Source organism: Triturus cristatus, chromosome 5_1 (genome assembly GCF_964204655.1).
Source record: "Triturus cristatus chromosome 5_1, aTriCri1.1, whole genome shotgun sequence".
In the NCBI taxonomy this organism is placed as follows: domain Eukaryota; kingdom Metazoa; phylum Chordata; class Amphibia; order Caudata; family Salamandridae; genus Triturus; species Triturus cristatus.
This window is the reverse complement of record NC_140587.1, coordinates 712,152,348-712,172,778: the sequence shown is the minus strand read 5'-3', so window position 1 is coordinate 712,172,778 and position 20,431 is coordinate 712,152,348. Positions and strand designations below refer to the sequence as shown.

General features: G+C 44.9%; 1 protein-coding gene across 2 annotated transcripts in view; it reads right to left on the bottom strand.

Moving 5' to 3' along the window:
* TRAPPC8 (trafficking protein particle complex subunit 8) overlaps positions 1-20,431 on the bottom strand; it is a 1,257,619-nt gene that overhangs the window by 412,833 nt on the left and 824,355 nt on the right. For both annotated transcript variants that reach the window (XM_085605699.1, XM_085605700.1), the window contains 2 exons: positions 10,631-10,705; positions 4,878-5,004 (listed from right to left, as the gene is read on the bottom strand). In XM_085605699.1, the coding sequence (XP_085461825.1) occupies positions 4,878-5,004; positions 10,631-10,705 (202 nt within the window). The remainder of the gene's footprint in view (positions 1-4,877; positions 5,005-10,630; positions 10,706-20,431) is intronic.

Sequence of the window (20,431 nt, the reverse complement as noted above, 5' to 3'; positions counted from 1 at the left end):
GTGATGTCCTCGACGTCGGAGTTGTCAGTTTCGGAGGCGCTGACGAGGCCCTCTTCGGTGTGCTGTTGTTCCGGAACATCGACGCCTTCTTCGAAGATGTCGTCGGGGATCGAAGTCGACGAGTGAGCTATTGTTCTCCTTGCTCGTCGGTCCCGGAACGTCTTCTTCTATCGGAAGGAGGCGCAAGCTGGACAGTCCCTTGCCTCGTGTTCTGGAGAGAGGCAGAGTTTCACACCTCATGGAGATCGGTGTGGGGAAACTTCGACCCACATCGAGGACACTTTTTAAATGGCGTCCTTTTCATCAGCCAGGACCGGAGCCCATGTAGGCCCGAAGGCCTTCATCGACGACCGGAATCTAAGACTTCGATTGTTGAGAGTCGCGTCGAGTGTGGAGAACGCGATCGAGACAATACCGTCAAAGGGGGAGGATTGCGTGCCGAACAGGGAAACTGGAACGGTTCCGAACTGGAGCGCGAAGAACACATCCGAGCCCGATGGCGGAAAAAAACTATCTGAGGATGGAGCCGAAGCCCATGAGCAATATGATCCAAAGGAGGAGTCACATACCTCGTGACTTCCAAAGACTTTCCAAGAGAAAAACAACTGCAACATCCGGGCCCAACGCCAGATGGCGATATATGCACAGTGTGTAGTCTGCAGCTCATATGCCTCGAACATTGTGTTTCCCAGTGTTTATAAAACATGTTTTTTGCAGTGATTGTTATAAAGCACCTATTTAATTTAAAGGAGAAGTAATGCAGGGCATGTGGTGTCCTTCCATTGGGAGGGTGTTGAATGGACTTGTGTTAGATTGTTCAAGCACGGAATGTGTTGCACTCACTCATTTCATTACTCTCTCTCACATCTCATAACCTCTCAAACTCACTCAGGACTCTGTCTGGTTTATAGCACTATTATGGATTTCATAAGTAATAGAGCTGTAATCAAATGTTTAATAAACAAATTCCTGGACACAGTTGGGGGTCATCGACCTACTCTTTATAGAATAGTAATAGGGGTGAGCAGATCTCCCGGAATTTGACTTGGCAGAATTACAAAATAGCTCTGCCAGATTCCGCAGCGTTCCGCCCACAAGCAGAAAAAGGCACGTTGCGCCGTGATTTCGCGCTGGGAGCGTGTTCTGCTGCGAAAAATCAGCGCGAATGGCACCACAAGGCGTGCCAGAGGGCACTGCTATTAGAGATAATTTTGCAGACGCTCGAGCATATTTTGTACTCTAGCGGCATTCTTCTGACCACGAATTTCACTTCTGCACAGCAACTTACCGTTTCAGTGCGCGAGAAAACATTCTGCCATGCGGTTATTTGCAGAATTTGGGGTTCCGTAGATCCTGGAGTTTCACTGAGTTCCATCAAAGAGCCAGGTCTTGAGGTCCTTTAGGAACTTAGGGAGCGATGGGGTCTGTCGGAGGTTGAGAGGGAGGGAGTTCCATGCCTTGGCCACGAGGAGAGAGAAGGAGCGCCCTCCTGTACTGCTTTTTTTTTTATCCAAGGTACTGTTGCGAGGGAGAGCTGGGCTGAGCGGAGCGAACGCTGGTGGAACATAAGGAGGTGGTTCAGGTTGGCGAGTCAAGTGTTTTGGAGGGCCTTGTGTGCGTGGGTGAGAAGCTTGAATGTGATTCTCTTGACGGGAAGCCAGTGTAGGGTATGTAGGGGTGGGCTGATATGGCTGTGACACGGTAGGTTGAGGACTAGTCTGGCGGGTGCATTCTGAATTTTGGGGGTGAGGTTCTTGTTGATCCCGGCATAGAGTGCGTTGCCGTAGCCCAGTCTGCTACTGATGAGGGCGTGTGTGACATCTTTCCTGTGTTCGGGGGGATCCACTTGATGGTCTTACGGAGGAGGTGGAGGGTGTGGAGGAGGTGATTGCGTTGATCTAGCGGTCCATTTTGACTTCGGAGTCCAGGGTGATTCTGAGGTTGTGTGCGTGATCCGTGGGGGCGGGGGGCACTAGGTGTCGTTCCAGGCGTCAGGGTGTGGGCTCATGATGAGTACCTCGGTTTTGTCTGTGTTGAGTTGAAGGCAGCTGTTCTTCATCCATCTGGCGACGACTTCCATTCCATTTTGAAAGTTGTGTTTGGTGATGTTGGGTTTGTTGGATGGTGAGATGATGAGTTGGGTGTTGTCTTTGTATGATGTGATGTTGAGTCCGTGTGCTCAGACGATGGATGCGAGCAGGGCAATGTAGATGTTGAACAGGGTCGGGCTGATGGAGGATCCTTGCGGAACTCTGCAGGTGGTAGGAGTTGGTTCTGAAAGAAATGGAGGGAGTTTGACTCGTTGCGTTCAGCCGGAGAGGAAAGGGAGGATCCAGCCAAGGGCTTTTTTCTGGATTCCAGTGTCGTGGAGTCTGTGGGCAAGGGTGCGCGTTGAAAGACAGTGTTGAAGGCCGTGGAGAGGTCTAGGAGGATGAGGGACACAGTCTCTCCTCTGTCAAGAAGGGTGCAGATGTCTTCTGTTGCTGAGATGAGTGTGGTTTCGGTGCTGTGGTTCTTTCTGAAGCCTGATTGAGTGGAGGATGTTATTTTCTTCGATGAAGGCGGCGAGTTTGCTGTTGACAGCTTTTTCCATGACTTTGGCCAGATAAGGGAGTGGGGAGATCTCCGCGTGTTTCCAGAGAAGGAGGCGGTCTCGAAGGAGCGGTTGATGATACGTTGAAGCTCGGGACGAGGAGGTCTGTGGCTTTGCGGTAGATGTGGTGGGGGCAGGGGTCCGTGGGGGCCCCGGAGTGGATGGTCTTCATTATCCTTAGAGTGTCTTCAATGCTGAGGGCGGTCCAGCTGTCTAGTTTCGGCTACGTGCTGCTGGGAGCGTGAGAGGAGGTTCCTCATGGGGGTTGTTGTCGAAGTTGTCATAGATGGTCTTGATTTTGTGATGGAGGAAAGCGCGGAGTCTGTCGCAGAGGTCCTGGGAGGGAGTGATGTCTGTAGACTCGCTTTTGGGTTGGGCAAACTCTTTGATGATGCCGAAGAGTTCCTCGCTGTTGTGTGTATTGGTGGATATTCTGTCCTGAAGTCTGAGAGTTCGGTGGAAAACCAGCTAGCTTTCTTGGTGTGGGGCTTGGATGCTTTCTTGAGGGAGGCGATGGTTTTCGCACCGTCGGTGATCCAGTTGTGTACAGTGCCGACGGCGGTGGTGGGGTCATCGTCTGTGGTGGTGGGGGCGGAGCTGCCGAGGGCGGCTGTGAGCTGGTCGTTGTAGATCTTGTTCCAATTCCTGCGCTGGAGCTGATGCGGGAGTCTGCAGGGGGCGTTGGATTTGAGGGTGAAGTGAACACAGCGGTGGTCCGTCCATGGGAGTTCGGAGGTGTGGCTGAGGGTAATGGAGTTCCCTGCTGTGAAAACGGGATTGAGGGTGTGCCCAGCTGAGTGCGCTGGTTCTGGTACGATCTGCTCGAGTCCTGTGGTGTGGAGGTTGTCCAGGAGGTGGTCGGAGTTTTGGTCCTGGCGGTTGTCGAGGTGGAAGTTGAGGTCTCCTAGCAGCGTGAAATCGGTGGAGGTGATGGCATGCATTGTGATGATGTTGGTGATGGAGTCGGAAAAAGGAGTACATGGTCCATGGAGTCTGTAAGGTGCCTCGGAGGGTGGAGGGCGGGTTGGTCTGGATCTAGAAATGGAGGTGTTCCATCAGGTATGTGGACTGTTCGGAATAGGTGCTCAGCTGGAGATTGGCCTTGTGGGCGATACCTCCTCCGGGGCGGTTGGGGTGATCCTTCCAGGTGAACTTGTATCCTTCGTGGAAGGCAATAGCGATGTCTGGTCCGGAGACAGTGTTCGTCCAGGTTTCGGTGAGGTGCAGTCGAGGAGGTCCCAAATTTCCGTGCCGTGTCAGTGGAGGGAGCAGATGTTGAGGAGGATGCATCTTAGTGTTTGGGGTGTGATGGAGTTGTTGCTGGAGGGAGGTGGAGGGTCCTGGGTCTCGGCGCAGGTGAAGGAATGGCGGCAGATGAAGGGTCTGTGGGTGTTGAGAGGTGAAGAGAGCCTGCAGTTGGAGTTCTTGCCGGCGCTGAGATTGCGGAGAGCCGAGGAGCTGTAGAGCTGGTGGGCCGGAGGACCAGGGGTCCTGGCGCTGGTCACGGTTGGGTCAAGGACGGGCGCAGACAGGCTTGCTTTTGGCACGGCCGCACAGCAGCCTCCATTAAGTAGAGGTCGAGGGAGGGCGGGACAGCTTGGGGGCGGGAGCGGGAAAAATACGGGAGGGGCCGCAGCTACAGGGGCCGGCAAAAAGGCGGAAGGATAGAAAAGGAGATGAGGGGATAGAAGAAGAAAACAAGGTCCATAAATAAAAGCAGAAAAGTCACCAGTCAAAAGAAAAAGCAAGGAGAAAGACAACAGAAAAAGCCATCAAGAGCAGTCCAGGGCAGGTCACAGGGACTCGAACCGTGGTCTGTGTGGCCAAAGGCAGAGCACTGCCAGGAGGAGATGCAGGGCTGTGCGCTGGGAGAGCAGGAACCCAGGGGTCTTTGCCCTGCACCTTTAATCCAAGCACACAAAACTAAAGGGAAAAAAAGCTATATTTTAGCGACATTACTAAAAAATAAACCTCAAGTAGAATAATATTAGACCAGTCTTTCTTGCTGTAAATTGTATAACGAGGTTGCATTGAATTGGCTCCTTTAGGAAGAATGTTCCTCATGTTCCTGTTTTTTTAATGGCATTTTAGTTTGTGACTGTGCAGGTGTTCATAGGTTTACACTGATGAATAAAATGTATGAGAGAATGGTTTAAACCAGCCAGATATACAAACTTTTGAGATGAGCATGCAACTAATTAATATGAATATCTTAATGACATGTTGAAAAATATTCTCATCCTTCAGTTCCTCTCAATGCTTTAACTCCTAACTAGGAACTTACCGGTTTGCAAGGCATTTGCAGGGCTGACTCCATCTACAGTTGCAATACTTTGAAGTGTGCCTAGATTGTAAACCACTCCAAGAATATGCAGCTCCCCTGTTTGATGTGGAAAGAGCTTTAATCTTGCCTACGGAAAAATGTGACATGGTTATGCTTTTTCACATTTGCATTGTAGTTCATTATAAATTTACAAACACATAACTGAGTACCTACAATACATAAAGGAGTAAAAGTATGTTTGTAAAAAGCTAAAATGCAGGTAATAAAAAGTAAACTTAAACTTGCATGGCACACCTATGGCATATATGTGAAGTATCTCAAAGCTGATTTTCTATACCAGGCCTCGGAGGTGGGGGTGCTGGTGGGAAACACGGCTGCTGCAATTTTGTTAGAGGGGGGCAATTTTGCTGCAGCATTGCTGCAAAACCGCCCCCTACTGGTCCAAAACCAGCCCTCACCCTTCCAGCCCACTGAGAAAACAAACAGTGCCCGCTACGGTCAGTCCGGCTCTGATCTCTACCATGACATAGGTTATCTCGTTTCACAAATTCCTCCAAATTTCTTTCTTCATGATCTCTAAAAGATGACCTTGATTTTAAGTATAAAAAATGTTTTGCCACCATTATAATAAAAGGAGGCTTCTGGGATATCCCAGAAGAAGATATAGACCTATGAAATGATGATGTTATTCAAAAGGTTGCACCTCTACATACGTTGGGCCCTGTGAAGCTATGCTGCAGCTTTTTGTTTATTGCTTTGAGGATGAAACGTCATAAGAGACTAGCTATGGAATAAAATTAAGATTGATTAAGAGTTTCTCCAAGCAGCATTATGTCCCAAAGATGAAATCCGTATGGGTAAGAACCTACTACTGAGGTCAAGGTAACTAAATATGTTTGTAGGTAGAGATAAGGAAGATCTCTTGGGATACCGTTCAAAAGATACTCTGGGGTAAATATGGATACATTTCATTTAACAAATATTATTAACAATCAGAGTGAGAAAAAAGTAGGCTCGCTCCACCTCTCAAATTCATCAAAACAATCACAAAGAGAGCCTGCTGCCTATATTCGGTAAAATCATTTGATCAGATGAAAGAGGGATTCCTGTTTAGTTTTTAGAAGAACCCTCACCAACTAACATCAGTTAAAGGTATGCATAATCATTGGGTTCCCAACCAAGACACCTAGTGCATCTGGGTGTGTTCCACGCCTGATTTACAGCAAAGGAGGTTATTGGCGTTTAAGAATCTTGATAGTTAAATTAACATTAAGGTTTCCCTATCCCAAAGGGGAATATTTTAATACTGAGAACCTTAGGCAAGGTTAAAAACAAGAGTTGATGTGTGCGAGAGTGTTATGATCTCCTTCATCTATTGTCTACATGTTTCAGCCAAAGTCTATGTTGCCTATATGGGTCAAATGGCTGTCTTCAGTACAGAGTGATCCCTAATCCCATGGGCCTGTTCCCTATTAGAGTGCACATGTGCATTACTACTCGTGAAGTTGTGCTATATTTGTAACTTAAAATTTCCATTTATGCTTCAGTACAGGGAAGTTTCCTGTGAAAGTATATTAGATAAGCTTGTCCTTAACTTCACAGGTACTTCGAGGTAAGGCAGACCCTGTAGTCACAGAGTCTTGCCTACATTTAATGTAGTTGGCATCCTCTAATACCTGCATATTCATTTCATTTAAATTATAAAAGAAAGAAATTCATACATTAAATTATTCAATTACTAATTTGCTTTGCACTGCATCGCATGGAGTAATTTATGCTAGCACTTCAAAATAAGGAACATTCAAGGTCTTACAAGTTAATGTGTCATGACAGTGCTTTGCCGGCCCCCTTAATTTACAGATGCTTTCCACAGGAAGACATAAAAATACGTTACTTATGCTCATCATAGGTCAAGTACATACTGTTGATGGGTGCACTCAGCCTACTTGGGTTCAGACTGCACTGCAGAGCTCAACAGGGGGTGGGGGACAATATGGAGTCACATAGGTGGGTGTTCATGTGCAGCCCCAGCAGGGAACATCCTGTAGTTGGGCCATGAAGTTATGTATGACAGGCACTGTCCAGCACAGTGAGTGGTTGCAGAAACCCACCTACACTAGCTGTGTAGAACTGATGGGAAGTGTAGTAGTCCCAGAAAGGCTCCAGTATCTTGCCATAGATTAGTTATGACCGGCTCAAAAACATCTATTGACAGTATTAAATCAGGGATGTGGAATTCCTATAGCCCGACGCCCAGGGCATATTGTTTGGGGTCAAGGGCAACAAGTTTTCATGTGTATTTTGTCCTTGGGACAAGTAGGCCCAACCCCCTGCAGCACAAACCCTTTGGCTGCCAGTTTGCAGTACACCATTATGGATCAGGGAAGGGCACTGTCTGCAGTTAATGTAATATTTTTGCCCATATGTTAATGCTGTCCAAACTTGCATTTATGGTTCATAAATTGAAAACCTTTATTATTAGGGTGAGCGCTCTAAGTAAATGTTGTAAGATCCGACTGCACTACTGACAGTGCTTCCAGTATAAAAATGTGTACACACGTTTTCTAAGTTTAGCAATATAAGGCTATTTATAATGCTCCCAGAATGCTCTCTGATTTGATGCAAATATTTCCAGAAGCTTGAAAGCAAGATTGAGGATTCTTTGCATTTCAAAATAAAAAGTTCATTAAAAAAAGGAAATCAGGAAAAAAACATTACGGTTATTTCAGGTACCATTTCTTTGCAGCATCATTGAGTAACATGTATTGATGCATGCTAGTCTTTCTAAAAAATATTCTTAATGGAAAATCAGTGCAACCAGTTTCAATAAGATTATGGGAAACAAACATAAACAAGCATTGGTAAAGCCAGTAGGTCTGAAATTGGCGGCCAGCTTTTTAGTTTTGTCAATGTGTGACTTGATTTGGCATTGTTTATTTCAAACCTTATTGGTGTGGGAGCTGCTGGGTCCTCACCATTATAACATACATTGGCAAAAGCAAAAATAGTTTTTTGGTCTCAAAAAGCACACACTGCTACAATAGTTAATGGTACTGAACAAAACTACTTTGTGTGCAGATATGCTCCTTGTGAAAGAGCAGAATGCGGTCACTCACAGTGAAGCCAGCCGATACATAGAGAAATAATTTTAATAAACACAAAAGGTCACAGTCAACGCCAGACCAAATTAGGGGCACAATTATTAAAGAAAGTCTCAAAAGGGCACCCATGGTATATGTCCTCGCATTAGTGAAGCTATATGGCTTTTGTGAATTCCCAAGAATTAACAGAAGTAGGATAAGAAATAGTACTCCTAGAAAACCTTTATGAACTGCATTTTAGCATGAGCAAATTTGTATGTGTAGATTTGCTCATGCGAAAATCTGAGTGTTTACAAGTTCACTTTCCCTCCAACCATTTTTTTCCCCAACTCTGGAAGAAGTTTACGTCTGCCATTGTCCGGAGTAAATTTTCAATATTCCTCAGTATGGGAAAAGATTAGAGAAGAGTTGTTGAAACCCCTTAAAACATGCAAGTTAGTAGGTTTGCACAGACTCAAAAGGGCATTCTAACCCTGGAACTATTCCTTACCACTACCTTCAGCTCCAGTATTTAGATCTGCAGACATGTGGCAACATAAGGGGATTGCAAGTGTTCAAACACTACTATGGTACAAGCCTTCGCATAATCAGAGAGGCTCTATCAGAGCTCTTATAGAATGAGATTGTTGCCATAATTTGTCGCTACACTACTAGGCACCAAGGGGGCAAGTGGATTTTGTTACCGGACAAGTAGATGTATGAAGCAACCTGCCCCATGGACAAGTAGATATTTTATTAAATTCCACACCCCTGTTAAATACATCGGCTTCTTATGCCACTGGAAAGTTGATAAACCTCGTCCAGAGTGGTGCTTAGGGGGCTATCTTAGAATGGAGCCACGCACAGATAAATAGAACTTCGAATAACTTATAATACCTAAACGATGTACAATAAAGAGCAAAATATGTACGATTAAAGGTAATTCTATAAGAAACAAATTTGAAAATATACTAGTAGTCTACAGAGATGTTTACACAACTACTATGTTTCTATGGTATAATTATTAGTTTCAAATCAAATTGATTTGTAATTATTAGTTAATATTTACCTACATGTGTGAAATGTGAGTTTCACACTCAAGTTTAAAGTAAAATATAATTTCGCATATTTCATTGGCATTTCTTTAGTCTTAATCTGAAATTGTATGAATAGAATTACTGTTACTATTTACATTCAGGTTTCCCTTGCAAGATCCCTAATTTTGTTGCATCCGCATTACACTGTATACTATTATTATTATTAAATGATATTACTAACAAGAGCTTGACATGAAAACAAGCTACTTACGAAGGAAATGCTCACTAAAAATATGATCTGTGTACGTACGTGCACTGTAATATTTCTCATATTATTTTCCAATAAAATCATGTGTTTTGCTTTTTTTTTTTAATTCAACACTTGAAAACAAAAATAAAATATTTTCTTTAAAGAAAAAGGCCTATTCTCCTGCAGTTACACACCGATTTAGATCAAACTTCAAGGTAATCGTGAAAAATCTGAAATGTATTGCTTTTAGTAGGAAGCCTTCTTTTCAAGATGGTTTCAACATTGATCAAATAATGCCTTTCAGATGCTGAAAACAATGTACTTGGCCGCAGGCTGAATATTAAGCCTAATGGCTTAACCGTGACTATGAAACACTCATCAGGCTGACCCAAGATGTGATCAACACTATCTTGGTCCTCCACATGTAATATTTTTGCTGCTAGCCTCCCTCGATTTTTTTTTTTTTTGCTAAAATGAAATGGCAGCAGAACAACACTTAAAAACATCACAAATTGAGGGGTTCACTTTTCAATTATATTTCAAAAACTTGTATTGCTCTTCCTGTTAATGAACAATATTCCAGTCAACGGAATACTCACTTCTTCAGGGCCTGACATATATATATCAATAGTGTTTTTCATTTTTGCATGAGGGTTTTCCCTTAATACTTCTAGTATTCTAAAATCCAAAATACTTTCGGAAGAGTGTCCTTTTGAAAATAATGCTCTTTTTCCTGGCATAGTGGCTTGTGATGTACTGGTGTTCGCAGGAGGCACTAAGTCAAGAAAGGATTTTAATTAAGGACACTGTTCCCAAAGTATTAAGGGTTTTGGAAGAACAGAAGGATTAAGGGACAACCATTGTGCCAAAATGAACACTGTTATTGATATAAACATCAGGCCCTGAAGAAGCGGATATTTTGCGAAACACGTATTTGCGGGAATATTTTTCATTAAAAGGAAGAGCAATAATGTTTTTGAACTTTCTTGAATGGTGTGCCCCTTAATGTTTTACGTTTATATTTTGAAAACGTATCAGTCTGGGAAAACTGGTATAACAGAAGGGAAAACCCCACCGGCCCGAGAGTTGTGTATCCCTGGTTTAGAAGAACAGCAGTACAACACTGCTTGCTAGTCCTAAACACAGAGCCTTTAGTCCTCTAAATTAATTGTCTTTTGACCTCCCAACCAAGTGACAGTGCTTCAATGAAATGGGCATAGTCCAAAGCGGGGTGCAAGTTCAAGTAAGGCATTCTTCTGGATTTGACAACACACTATAGCACCCCTCCACCAAACACAAACTCTAAGACATTTCTAAATACAAATACATACAGAAAGGGAAACAGACAAGCACAAATAATAACACAAAACATGATACTCAACTTACCAACTTAGTCTCTTCACTATTAATTAAAAATTCCTTGATCACTTCCATTCCAATTATGTCATTTACATCTTTGTCCTAGATAAGAAAAAAAATATTTAGTGATAACTTACATTTGTATACACACCATGTATTGCTTATTGACTCCTTGCAAGCTGTTAGTCTGCTTCACGTAGAATTAAATACCTACATTAAAAAACGGCACCAGAAACTAATTAAGGGACATAAATCTTATTAGGCAGAGGATAAAGCCTTATACCAATTAAAGAGGTATGGATACAATTCAAGAACACACACTCATTTCAACCTACATCAAATACAGAATGTTAAGCAGTCAACCTTCCTTCAATAAAAATGCCACATGTCTAAGATTTCTGAAACCTCTTAATAGCATGTCCTTGTAACTGAAGGCTCACAAAAAAATGTATTCTTCCCACTGCACCTAGGAAAAGGACATCCAGCAGCAACAAAAATATGACCATTTTACCAAATAACACATTGATTGATATATTCCTTCCAGTATACTGATATTTGTATGTATGATTCACTCTCCTGAGACAGAAAATACACTCTCTAAGCGAGACACAAGGGGGTACGGAAGTTTATTTTCCGGATTACTTAAGAAGGAACTGAGAGGAATAGAAAAGAAAGCCCCATTTCAGCTGACTAAAACACACATACTTTGTACAATCCCGAGCATCAACAGGATTAATTGTTGAGAACCCTCTAGTTAATAAACAACATGTTAATGTATATTTAAGCTCACACTTCTGCAATGCTGCATTCAATCTGCTCAGTGCATTCCCATGAAGGTTCTCCATCCATGTCTGAAGGGCTGTGAAGACAAGTACGGTAACACTGATTGCCTTTGATCAGAGAATTATTGGTGCCTTTCAAAAGTGGGTGTATTCTACTCCTCCCTCTTATTAGTATAATGTATTACAGTAGTATTATACCGCAAGTCTTGCACAAGATAGTGGTCTACAAAAGGGGAAGGTAAAGAGAAGCTCCAAACACAAAGATGGCAGTTGGAACATCATTGTATAGTTTCATGACTAAGATGATCCAATGGAAGTAGCTGCAGAGACCTCATTAGAGATATATAATCCTCAAACTTGCCTAAGGGACCTCAAAAACGTACATACACACATAGGCTCATAAGATGGAGAATGTTGGAACCTTCTCTAAGGAAGGAAGCTCCATAACCAGGCAAATACATTTCAGGAGCAATTGAGGCCTACCAAGCATAGCAAGACCTCTTGGAGACTGGTTGTCATGCAGAAACCAGCCATGTTCACACAGAAGTCATTTTAGTACTCTGCTGAACACTTCCTTCCTATGTCACAAAGAACCAGGAAATGGGACAAAGAGGGATGCATGGGTCCCATTTTTAGGTCGAGCTTCGACTGACCTGTTGTATCTTCTACTAGGGGCTCTGGCCCATTCACCAATTGCCATTTTCAAGTGGCATTTAGAAATGCTGCCTTGTTATTGGTGCATTTCTGTAAATGTCCCTCCTTTGGGTGCTTAGCTCTTTTTCTGGTGATTTCACTTAGAGAATACTTTGGTTAGCAATTTCACTGTACAGTGTATGATGACCCCTCCTCCTGTTTGGGCATTGTGTTCAGGGTTGCGCCTGGTCGTCCCAACAGGTTAACAATGCTCCAATATCTTCTGGTCTTGTTAGCGCTATATAAAACTGCAAAAATCTATTATGGACATAACTACACAGTCCGCCCTCAATATCCGTCTCGGTGTTTAAGAGAACGGCCATGCCTCTTCTCCCAGGAGGATTATGCTGTGGCCGAATCTCACTTTCTACAGTGAGTTCTGTCTTGGAGAGGGGCCTACATGTAACTGCCGCTAGTACGGATTCATGTTTTTCAATATAATGTGCTTCTAGCATGATGGAGGTGGTGAGTGGCGCACCCGCTGAACTCCGACTTCCAGTCTGACGTGGCGAATGGCCCAACATGCCACCCAACTATAACTGATTAGCAGGAACCACATCCTTTAACCCTCTACCCGGTGCTCTTGAGGTAATTTAACTTGCTTCTAAAAACCACCAAGACCGTACAATTCTAAAGATGCAGCAGTTCCCTCTAATCCAATCAATCATTCAATGAATTTGTAAAGCGCACTACCTACCCCTGAGGGTCTCAAGGCGCTGTGGGGAGGGGGGTGCTGCTACTGCTCGAAGAGCCGGGTCTTGAGGAGTCTTCTGAAGGTGATCAGATCTTGGGTACAAACAACTCTTTTAAAACGCTTTTTAATGTTTTACATTCTGTTGCCATGTTTTTTGCACCCTGACCTTTATAGCCGAGAGCCAGACTTATTTTAGAGAGGCATTAAGAAGGTAGCAATTTTTCCGTGAGTGAAACATTAACAACCACGTGGGCCAAAAATACTTTTATATGCAGCTCCTTTCTAGGAATAACTTTCCAGCCATGCCGCTCGTAAATGCGGACGCCATGGTTCCTCCACCACTTCCGGTGGCGCATTTTCTTTTAAGGGCCATACTTCTAATGGGAGAAATTGGCATCTTGTCAAACCTCCCGCCCAGACCTCCGCAGCTTTAACTCTGTGGAAAGACATGGAACTTTCGCAAGGGCAGTTGGAGTATTCTTCCATGCTTTCAAAAGTCACCAGCGCATGGCTTCTGATTGGAAGGGCTGCTGATGTGTTCATCAGAGAATTATTCGCTGCTTTTTTTCTATTCGTACAGCAATATCACGGGCACCATGAACAGGGAAACCGCTGAGATTCTAAAGATCACGTCCATCAGCAGGCGATGATACAGGGGTGGGTCTCTTGTTCTCCGAGTAAATATCTAGTTCCTAAGTTGTCAGCCCCCTAGCCCATCAGAGCTGTGTTCTAAACCCACCTGCCCAGCTGGTGTAAATGATCCTTTGCAAATCACTGCTTTAAGTGGCACACTTAGAAGAAAGTAAAAAAGGGGCAATCTATCCATATTATGCCCTTTACAAAAAGATCGACTTTTACATGGACACATGAAGCTGAAAAGTTCGCTGTTGAAGAATGTTTTGGGTGTACAACTACTCACCTGGTGTTAGAATCTAGGTGCAGGTAACCTTTTACCTTTTGTACAATGCATTTTTTTTTTTTTTTAATCAGCAACATTTTTTCCAGTTTTTCATTCAAGTATTACAGAAGTAAAAGAAACGTAGACTCTTCAGAAATACTCAGTAGTTTGTTGATGATGCCCACCTGTTCATGCTACCTTCAGCACTATTTCCTCCGAATTACCAAGGATGGTTTTCAGATTTCTTCCAGTATAGAAAAATTTGTCAAAAATGCCAAAGGTGTTGTCAGACAAAAAATCCACAAAACAATCCTGTTACCACGTTACGTGACTCAACCTGTGTAAGAGCATTAGTCCTATGGCCGCAAAGAGGGTATGCCCCTACGGGTCAAAGAACAAATTCTGGACCTTGCATTACCACAGACAGGCCTAAGCCTCTGTGCCAATACTAGATTAGTAGAAAGCCAGAGCCCTACAAACAGATCAATTACACAAGCAGTTAGGCACTCAGGAATGGCGTGCATGGCTTTTTACCATTCAGGTCGTATTCTAGTCCCAAAAAAGTACAATTAGATTAAATGATAGGACCACCAATTATTGACAATGCCTAGCATTGACAACCTTAAAATTAAGAACAATAAAACTATGTTATTTTATTAATAATGTATATGTATGAAATAGGCCTTCTAGCTTGGTCTCATTTGGCATATGAAAATATGGAATGGAGCTTCCTAAAACACATTAGGAACCCTGCATCAACTGTATGGCATTCGTGCAAAGCAATAAGCCTGCCTTTTCCTTTAAAAGCCTACAGGCATTGTAGGTGTGAATCATAAGGAACACAAGAGGCTACTTCCCAATGAATGAGAATACATTGCCGGCAAGACCCACAGGTCTGAGGAAATGTAATCTCCCTTCATTCCTTGGCAAATGGCAAACATGGATACTCATGCTACATCACAAGAACAGCATTGAATCAATATGAGACCAGAATTCCGCATATGCTCTGGCAGGTGCTGGGAAGTCAGTTTGACCGTTTCCAATGGAGTATGATTATATGAGGACAACAGACACGGTCCATTGGACAATCTGTGGCCTACAACAATTGAGGTGGAGTACGGATTCCGCCGGAGACTAGAGGCCTCAGATCTCCACCTCTGCGAGATGGCCGCCCCATCCCAAGAGTGAAGCATCTGTCAAAACTGTGAGATCTGGTTGGGGGAAGGGCGAGGGGTCTGCTGCCGACTAAATTGCAGTTCTTTAACCACTACTGCAGATCTTTTGCAGTTCCCACCTAAGATCTGGCCCATTTTGTAGAGATTCCTCTGATGCTACACCAACTGGAACTTCATGTCACCACTGTAGAGCCAACATATGCCAGCGGGCACGTGTCCCAAGCAGGATGCAGGAGGCCATGAGTCCCAGCAGAATCAGAGTCATTTTTGCCGAAATGCAGGATAGAGAGTGAAACATCGGTAACATAACTTTAATATCCTGGACTTGCCTTTTGGGAGGATAGGCTCGAAACCGCACCTTGTCCCGAGCAGCTCAGATGAAGGGGAGCATCCGAGAGGGAGTCAGGTGTGACTTCGGCACATTGATAGTGAACCCCAGCGAATGCGGAGATCAACTGTAGTCTGAAGGTGTCAGACAAAAGCCAGGGCGAGCCCACTTCCAACAACCTTTCGAGATAGTGGAAGATTGGCTCCCCAGGTCTCTGCAGATAAAGCTGCAACGACTGTCATCAACCTTGTGAACATCGGTGAGACGCTGGTAAGGCCAAAAGGAGGCACAGTAAACAAAGTGTTCGCGGCCCAATGTGAACCGCAGGTAACGCCTGTGGACAGGCAGGACCATCCAGTCTGCCAGGTCAAGGGCAGACAGGATTTGAGCAAGCGTGACCATTATGAACTACTTCTTGCGGAAGAAAATGAGAGGGTGCAGGTCTAGGATAGGACGAAGGCCACCATCCTTCTTGGGCACCAGAAAGTAGCGGAAATAGCAACCACGGCCTGCTGCTGGCGCCAGCACCCTCTCTATGGTTCCCTTGACCAAGAGAGCCATCACTTCCTGGTGGGGCAAGGTGAGATGGTCTCCCATCAGCCTTTTGCAACCAGGTGGCACGGGTGGAGTAGTAGTCATGAAGGGGAGGGAGTAGCCCCATTTGGATAATTTGAAGAACCCATCGGTCTGATGACAGACCTCCAGTGGGACAGGTGATGGCGTATCCTGCCTCCCACTGGATGCCCATGATGGAAAGAGGGCAAACTAAAGGGGTTTGGTAGCTGTGGCTGCCGGCTCTGCAACACAGAGCCTGGGAAACTCACGTGCCGAGGTGCCTGGACATGTAAAGACGCAGTTGGAAGTCCCTTCCGTGGCCACGAAAGGTGGACTGCGGTTGGCGAGAGGCCATGGGAAGGCCCAAAGACCTGGTCATAGCACTGCTGCCCTTGAAACGCTCTAGCGCTAAATCTGCCTGATCTCTGAAGAGACGGGAGCCATCAAAGGGCATGTCGATGAGCAATGCTTGGAAAACCCCCATAAAGCCAGTCGGTTCCCATCCAGGCGTGGTGCCGTAAGGCCACTGTCAAGAAACCACTCTGCCTGATCGTGAACATTAGCTGCTTCTCTCCCGACAGCAAAAGCTTGGTAAAGTATGGCCCGGGCTGCCTCCAGAACCATGGCCAGCACCTGTGCAACCGAATCCCAGAAAGAATGGGAGTAACAGCCCAAACGGCACTTGATGTTGACGGACTGCAGCGCCAGGCTGGTGCAAGAAATTTATTTCTTGCCCAAGGTATCCAGCCATTTGGATTTCCTATCGGGTGGGGTGGTAGGGAATGTGTCAGTATTTACTCAAGAAGAAGAGACTTGGACCACCAAGTTCTTTGCGGTAGGGTGTTGTGTGAGGAAATTGGGGCCCTCTGGGGCAGGCAGTGGGCAATCGTCCTGTCGACAGGAGCCCCTTTGCTTACTGGGCTTGGACTAAGTACCAAGCAGGACGTCTGTAAGGGCTTCATTAAATGGAAGAAGCGGTTCTGTGGGGGACACTCCAGTCTGAAGCACCTCTGTCAAGGCCTGTCAGGGCAGGCTAAGGTCCAAGACCTCGGCTGCCCTCCACACCGTCATAGCAAATGACGCTCCCTCCTCTGTAACCATGGTAGAAGGAGAAACCCTGTCAGTATTTGGGAAAGTGTCCAGTCCACTGGCCTCAGCCAGGTCCTCACATCAGTCCATGTTGGGATCTAAGGGGTGGTATTCTTCAAGGCCCAGTGACCCCTCCCAATCTTCACCGAGTCATAGCCCATAGGAATAGGGATAAGGCTGCTTCCTGGAAGGCATAGCTCCAGTCTGTATCAGAGCCACCATCGGATGACACCCCTCTGGCTCCGTGCGGAGTTGGAAAGCAGACGGCGTTGGGAGCGTCTACATCGGGACCAGCGCCGGGGATGGTCGAGATGGTACAACCGGCAGACCCGCCAGCGTGGAACCAGTAAGGGCCCCTCCTGAGTCTGGTGGGCCTGTAGGCTAGCCGATGGAAATGGGCCGCTCAAATATGAGGCACATGGCCTCATAAAACTCCCAAAGTTGGACGGGGTCGCTCCGGCTCCCGAAAACTTGGGGAGGTGTGGAACCAGCCAAGGCACAGGCACAGCCACGGTGTCTGGCCTCTAGTTATGATGCTCCCTCATCTCATCTGAAAACAGTGATGGATGGGGCATAGTTGAAGACCTCTTATATTTCTTGTTCTTTTTCTTGTGGGTCTTACCTGAATCGCCTGACAATTTCAAATGCAAAGCTGATCTTTAGCACCTCGACCAATCACGGGACCTTCCTCTCGACCGCGATAGAGACCATTGCGTCGTCACACGTTGAGAGGCAAGGAGCTTGAGGTTCTGCTCCCTCAAGGCCTTGAGGTGCATGGCGTGGCAATCAGTGCAGGTTTTCGCGTTGTGGTTGCACTCCAGGCATCAGAGGCGAACAAGGTGCGGGCTGGTCACCAACATCCGTCAATGAGAGATGCCACAGTGCTTGAAGCAGTCTTCCTAGTCGACATACCAGCCACACCAAGAGAAGATCTCTCACAAAGACTTCGATAAAAGTCATAAAAAGCTCAGTCGAAAATTGACTGGGGCTAGCTCTCCGTGCCAGTCAGTGCAGATAGATCTGCACTGACTGGCGTGGAAGAAAAGAACCAACGTCAGATCACTGGGGTGGCGCCTATATAGGTACTGCGCACATCACTTCCGGCACAGACGACGCCACCTACCAGAGGCAGAGGTACTACTCATAAAATAATTTCCAGATACAGTCTGACGCTTGGGGATAATTCTAAAGTAAGCAATCTGCAGCTAGAAATCTCTATCAGGTATTCATGCACTCTCTCCATAGGTCTTTCACAACAGTGTGAAGCAGGTCAGTGAACATATGGCAATAATATATCCCAGAAGGCATTTTCCCCATTTTTGTCAAGATAGCTGAAAGGAGCATTTTCAAAGATTCATTCTTGACTTGCTAACTCTACTCAAAGCAACAAAGTGAAACTCACCACTTCTAAGCACCCTGTTATATCTTTCCCTTGGTCTAAGGCTAGACGCCCTTGGTCCGGCTTTAAAGAGATCCATAGAGTTGTTCCCCATTTGATATCAAGATGTTATTCAGAAGAAAGCATGCCTTTAACATTTTGGCAGATTACATGTCAGGAGGCTGCCAATATAGAATATGGTGGCAAACTGTCAGTAATATTATAGCTAATTCCTTATATGCCACAAGAAATGTGTTCTCCCTTTTGCTAAGGAAAGTTTTTAAAAAAGTAGGCATTTGAACATTGCATGTGTTTACCAAAGCTTAAAATTGCTTCCGTACACACTGGCGGCATCAATATTTAACATGTTACCCCTTTCAACACGCAAGTGTGAGCAAGCTGCCAGTTTTTTATTAGGAGAATACACAGACAAGGGAGATGATCTCCAACTAGTGAGACTCTGAAGGAAGGTGTCCTGTCCTCAGCTGAAGGGGATAAATGATTTGAACAACTGAAAAATAAAACTTGACTGGTTACAGAAAAAGGTGGGAGAGCTGTATCAATTAACATACAACATTGGTTTTGTTAGGAGGGTTTGCTGAATATGAGACTCTTTAAAAACTGTATGGTCATTAATGTTTGCAATCCTGCCATTGTGTGTGAGCTTTTTAAGGCCTTGGACAAGGCAGAACAATCTAACAGAGTTATAAATGAAGTCCCTTTAGGCTTTTTAAAATAAAATAAACCTGCAGTTCTCCCCCCATCCACCCCCGAATGGCATACCAGTTTTCAGCAGTCTCAACGTTTAACTGCTCTGCTCCTCTGGAAGGCCTGGATTCTATTGATTGACTTAGTAGCCTAACTAATGCCTTGGATACCTTGTGAGCTAATAATTTACTGTGCACAGCCACAATAAACAATATTCATATTATCCCTAACTTGAATATTGATGATAATTCTGATGCTGTGTTCTAGAATAGTTACTGCATTATGGATTGATATGCTTTATTTTTGAGTAATTTTAACTTCCTGTCATTGAATATTGCTGGCTTATAATCATAATTTACAAATTCACTGTGGAGTGACCTTATTAAATGATTCCAAGTTATTTTGCTCCCAGAGACCTGGTGCACTGTTCCACTCTATTTAGATAGTTATATCACCTTTCTTAACCATTGCTTTCCCACTACGCCTGGTAGGGCGTAAGGATTTCTAATTAGCTGGGATGCACCTTTGCTTAGCTGTAAAGTTAGCATCCTCTCAATTGACTCCAGTAATATACTGGGGATTAATCTGAGAATGTAAGGAAATGCCTCTTTTTGCATGATCACCCCTCTAGGTTTTGGACTGATGCTGCTAGTTTTTCGACCCCAAGAGCACACAGGGGGCCTGCTAACCAGACCTCAGTGCCAGTGTTCTAACCCCCAATTGGTATAAGCTAACTTACTTATAAGTCCCTAGTATAGGATAGGATTGGGAGGTCTAAGGTTGAGGAGGCAGGTTTTGGTGTTGCCTTTGGAGGATTCACATTCTAAAGCCTCAAAACAGAACAAGCAATATTGTTGGGCAAACTGCCACACAGGAGCTGAAAGGCCAAAGGAGAGCACTTTACCTTTGCTTTCTTTTAAGCATTCCAGAGAAGAGTCTGCTCTGCCCCTGAAGAGATGGGTGCCCTCAAACTGGATATCCATCAGTAATACCTGTACATCACTTGAAAAGTAAGTCGATCTTTTCCATGCGTGGTGCCAAAACACCACACTGGTACCAAAATAGTCGATTTCGTACAGGCCTGACCTGATGAGATAATTTGTCGCATATTGGCCATCTTGTATTAACTGTGCCAAATTGGTCCGGAGGTCATCAGCGACTGCAGACAAGAACTCGACCACTATGTCCCACAAAGTGTGGGAGGGAACTCAAGTTGATCTTAGGGCAAGGGAAGCAAACAAGATCTTCGCAAAGGCCACCAGGTGTTTAGATTCTTTGTCTGGAGGTGTGATTGGGAATGAGCTAGGGTTCAGCCTGCTTGTACTACAAGACCCTCTGGGGTGGGATGCTGGAAGAGGAAAGATGGATCCCCTGGAACTGGTCTATTTCATCTCGCAATTTGTCAGTTAACAGGGGGGCAAGATCCTGGTTTTGCCCCAGTGCACATTGCCAGGACACAAGCCACGTGTTCTGTATCACTGACTATACTGTAGTATCACAGTGCATTCAGATATGGAGAAACTCCCTC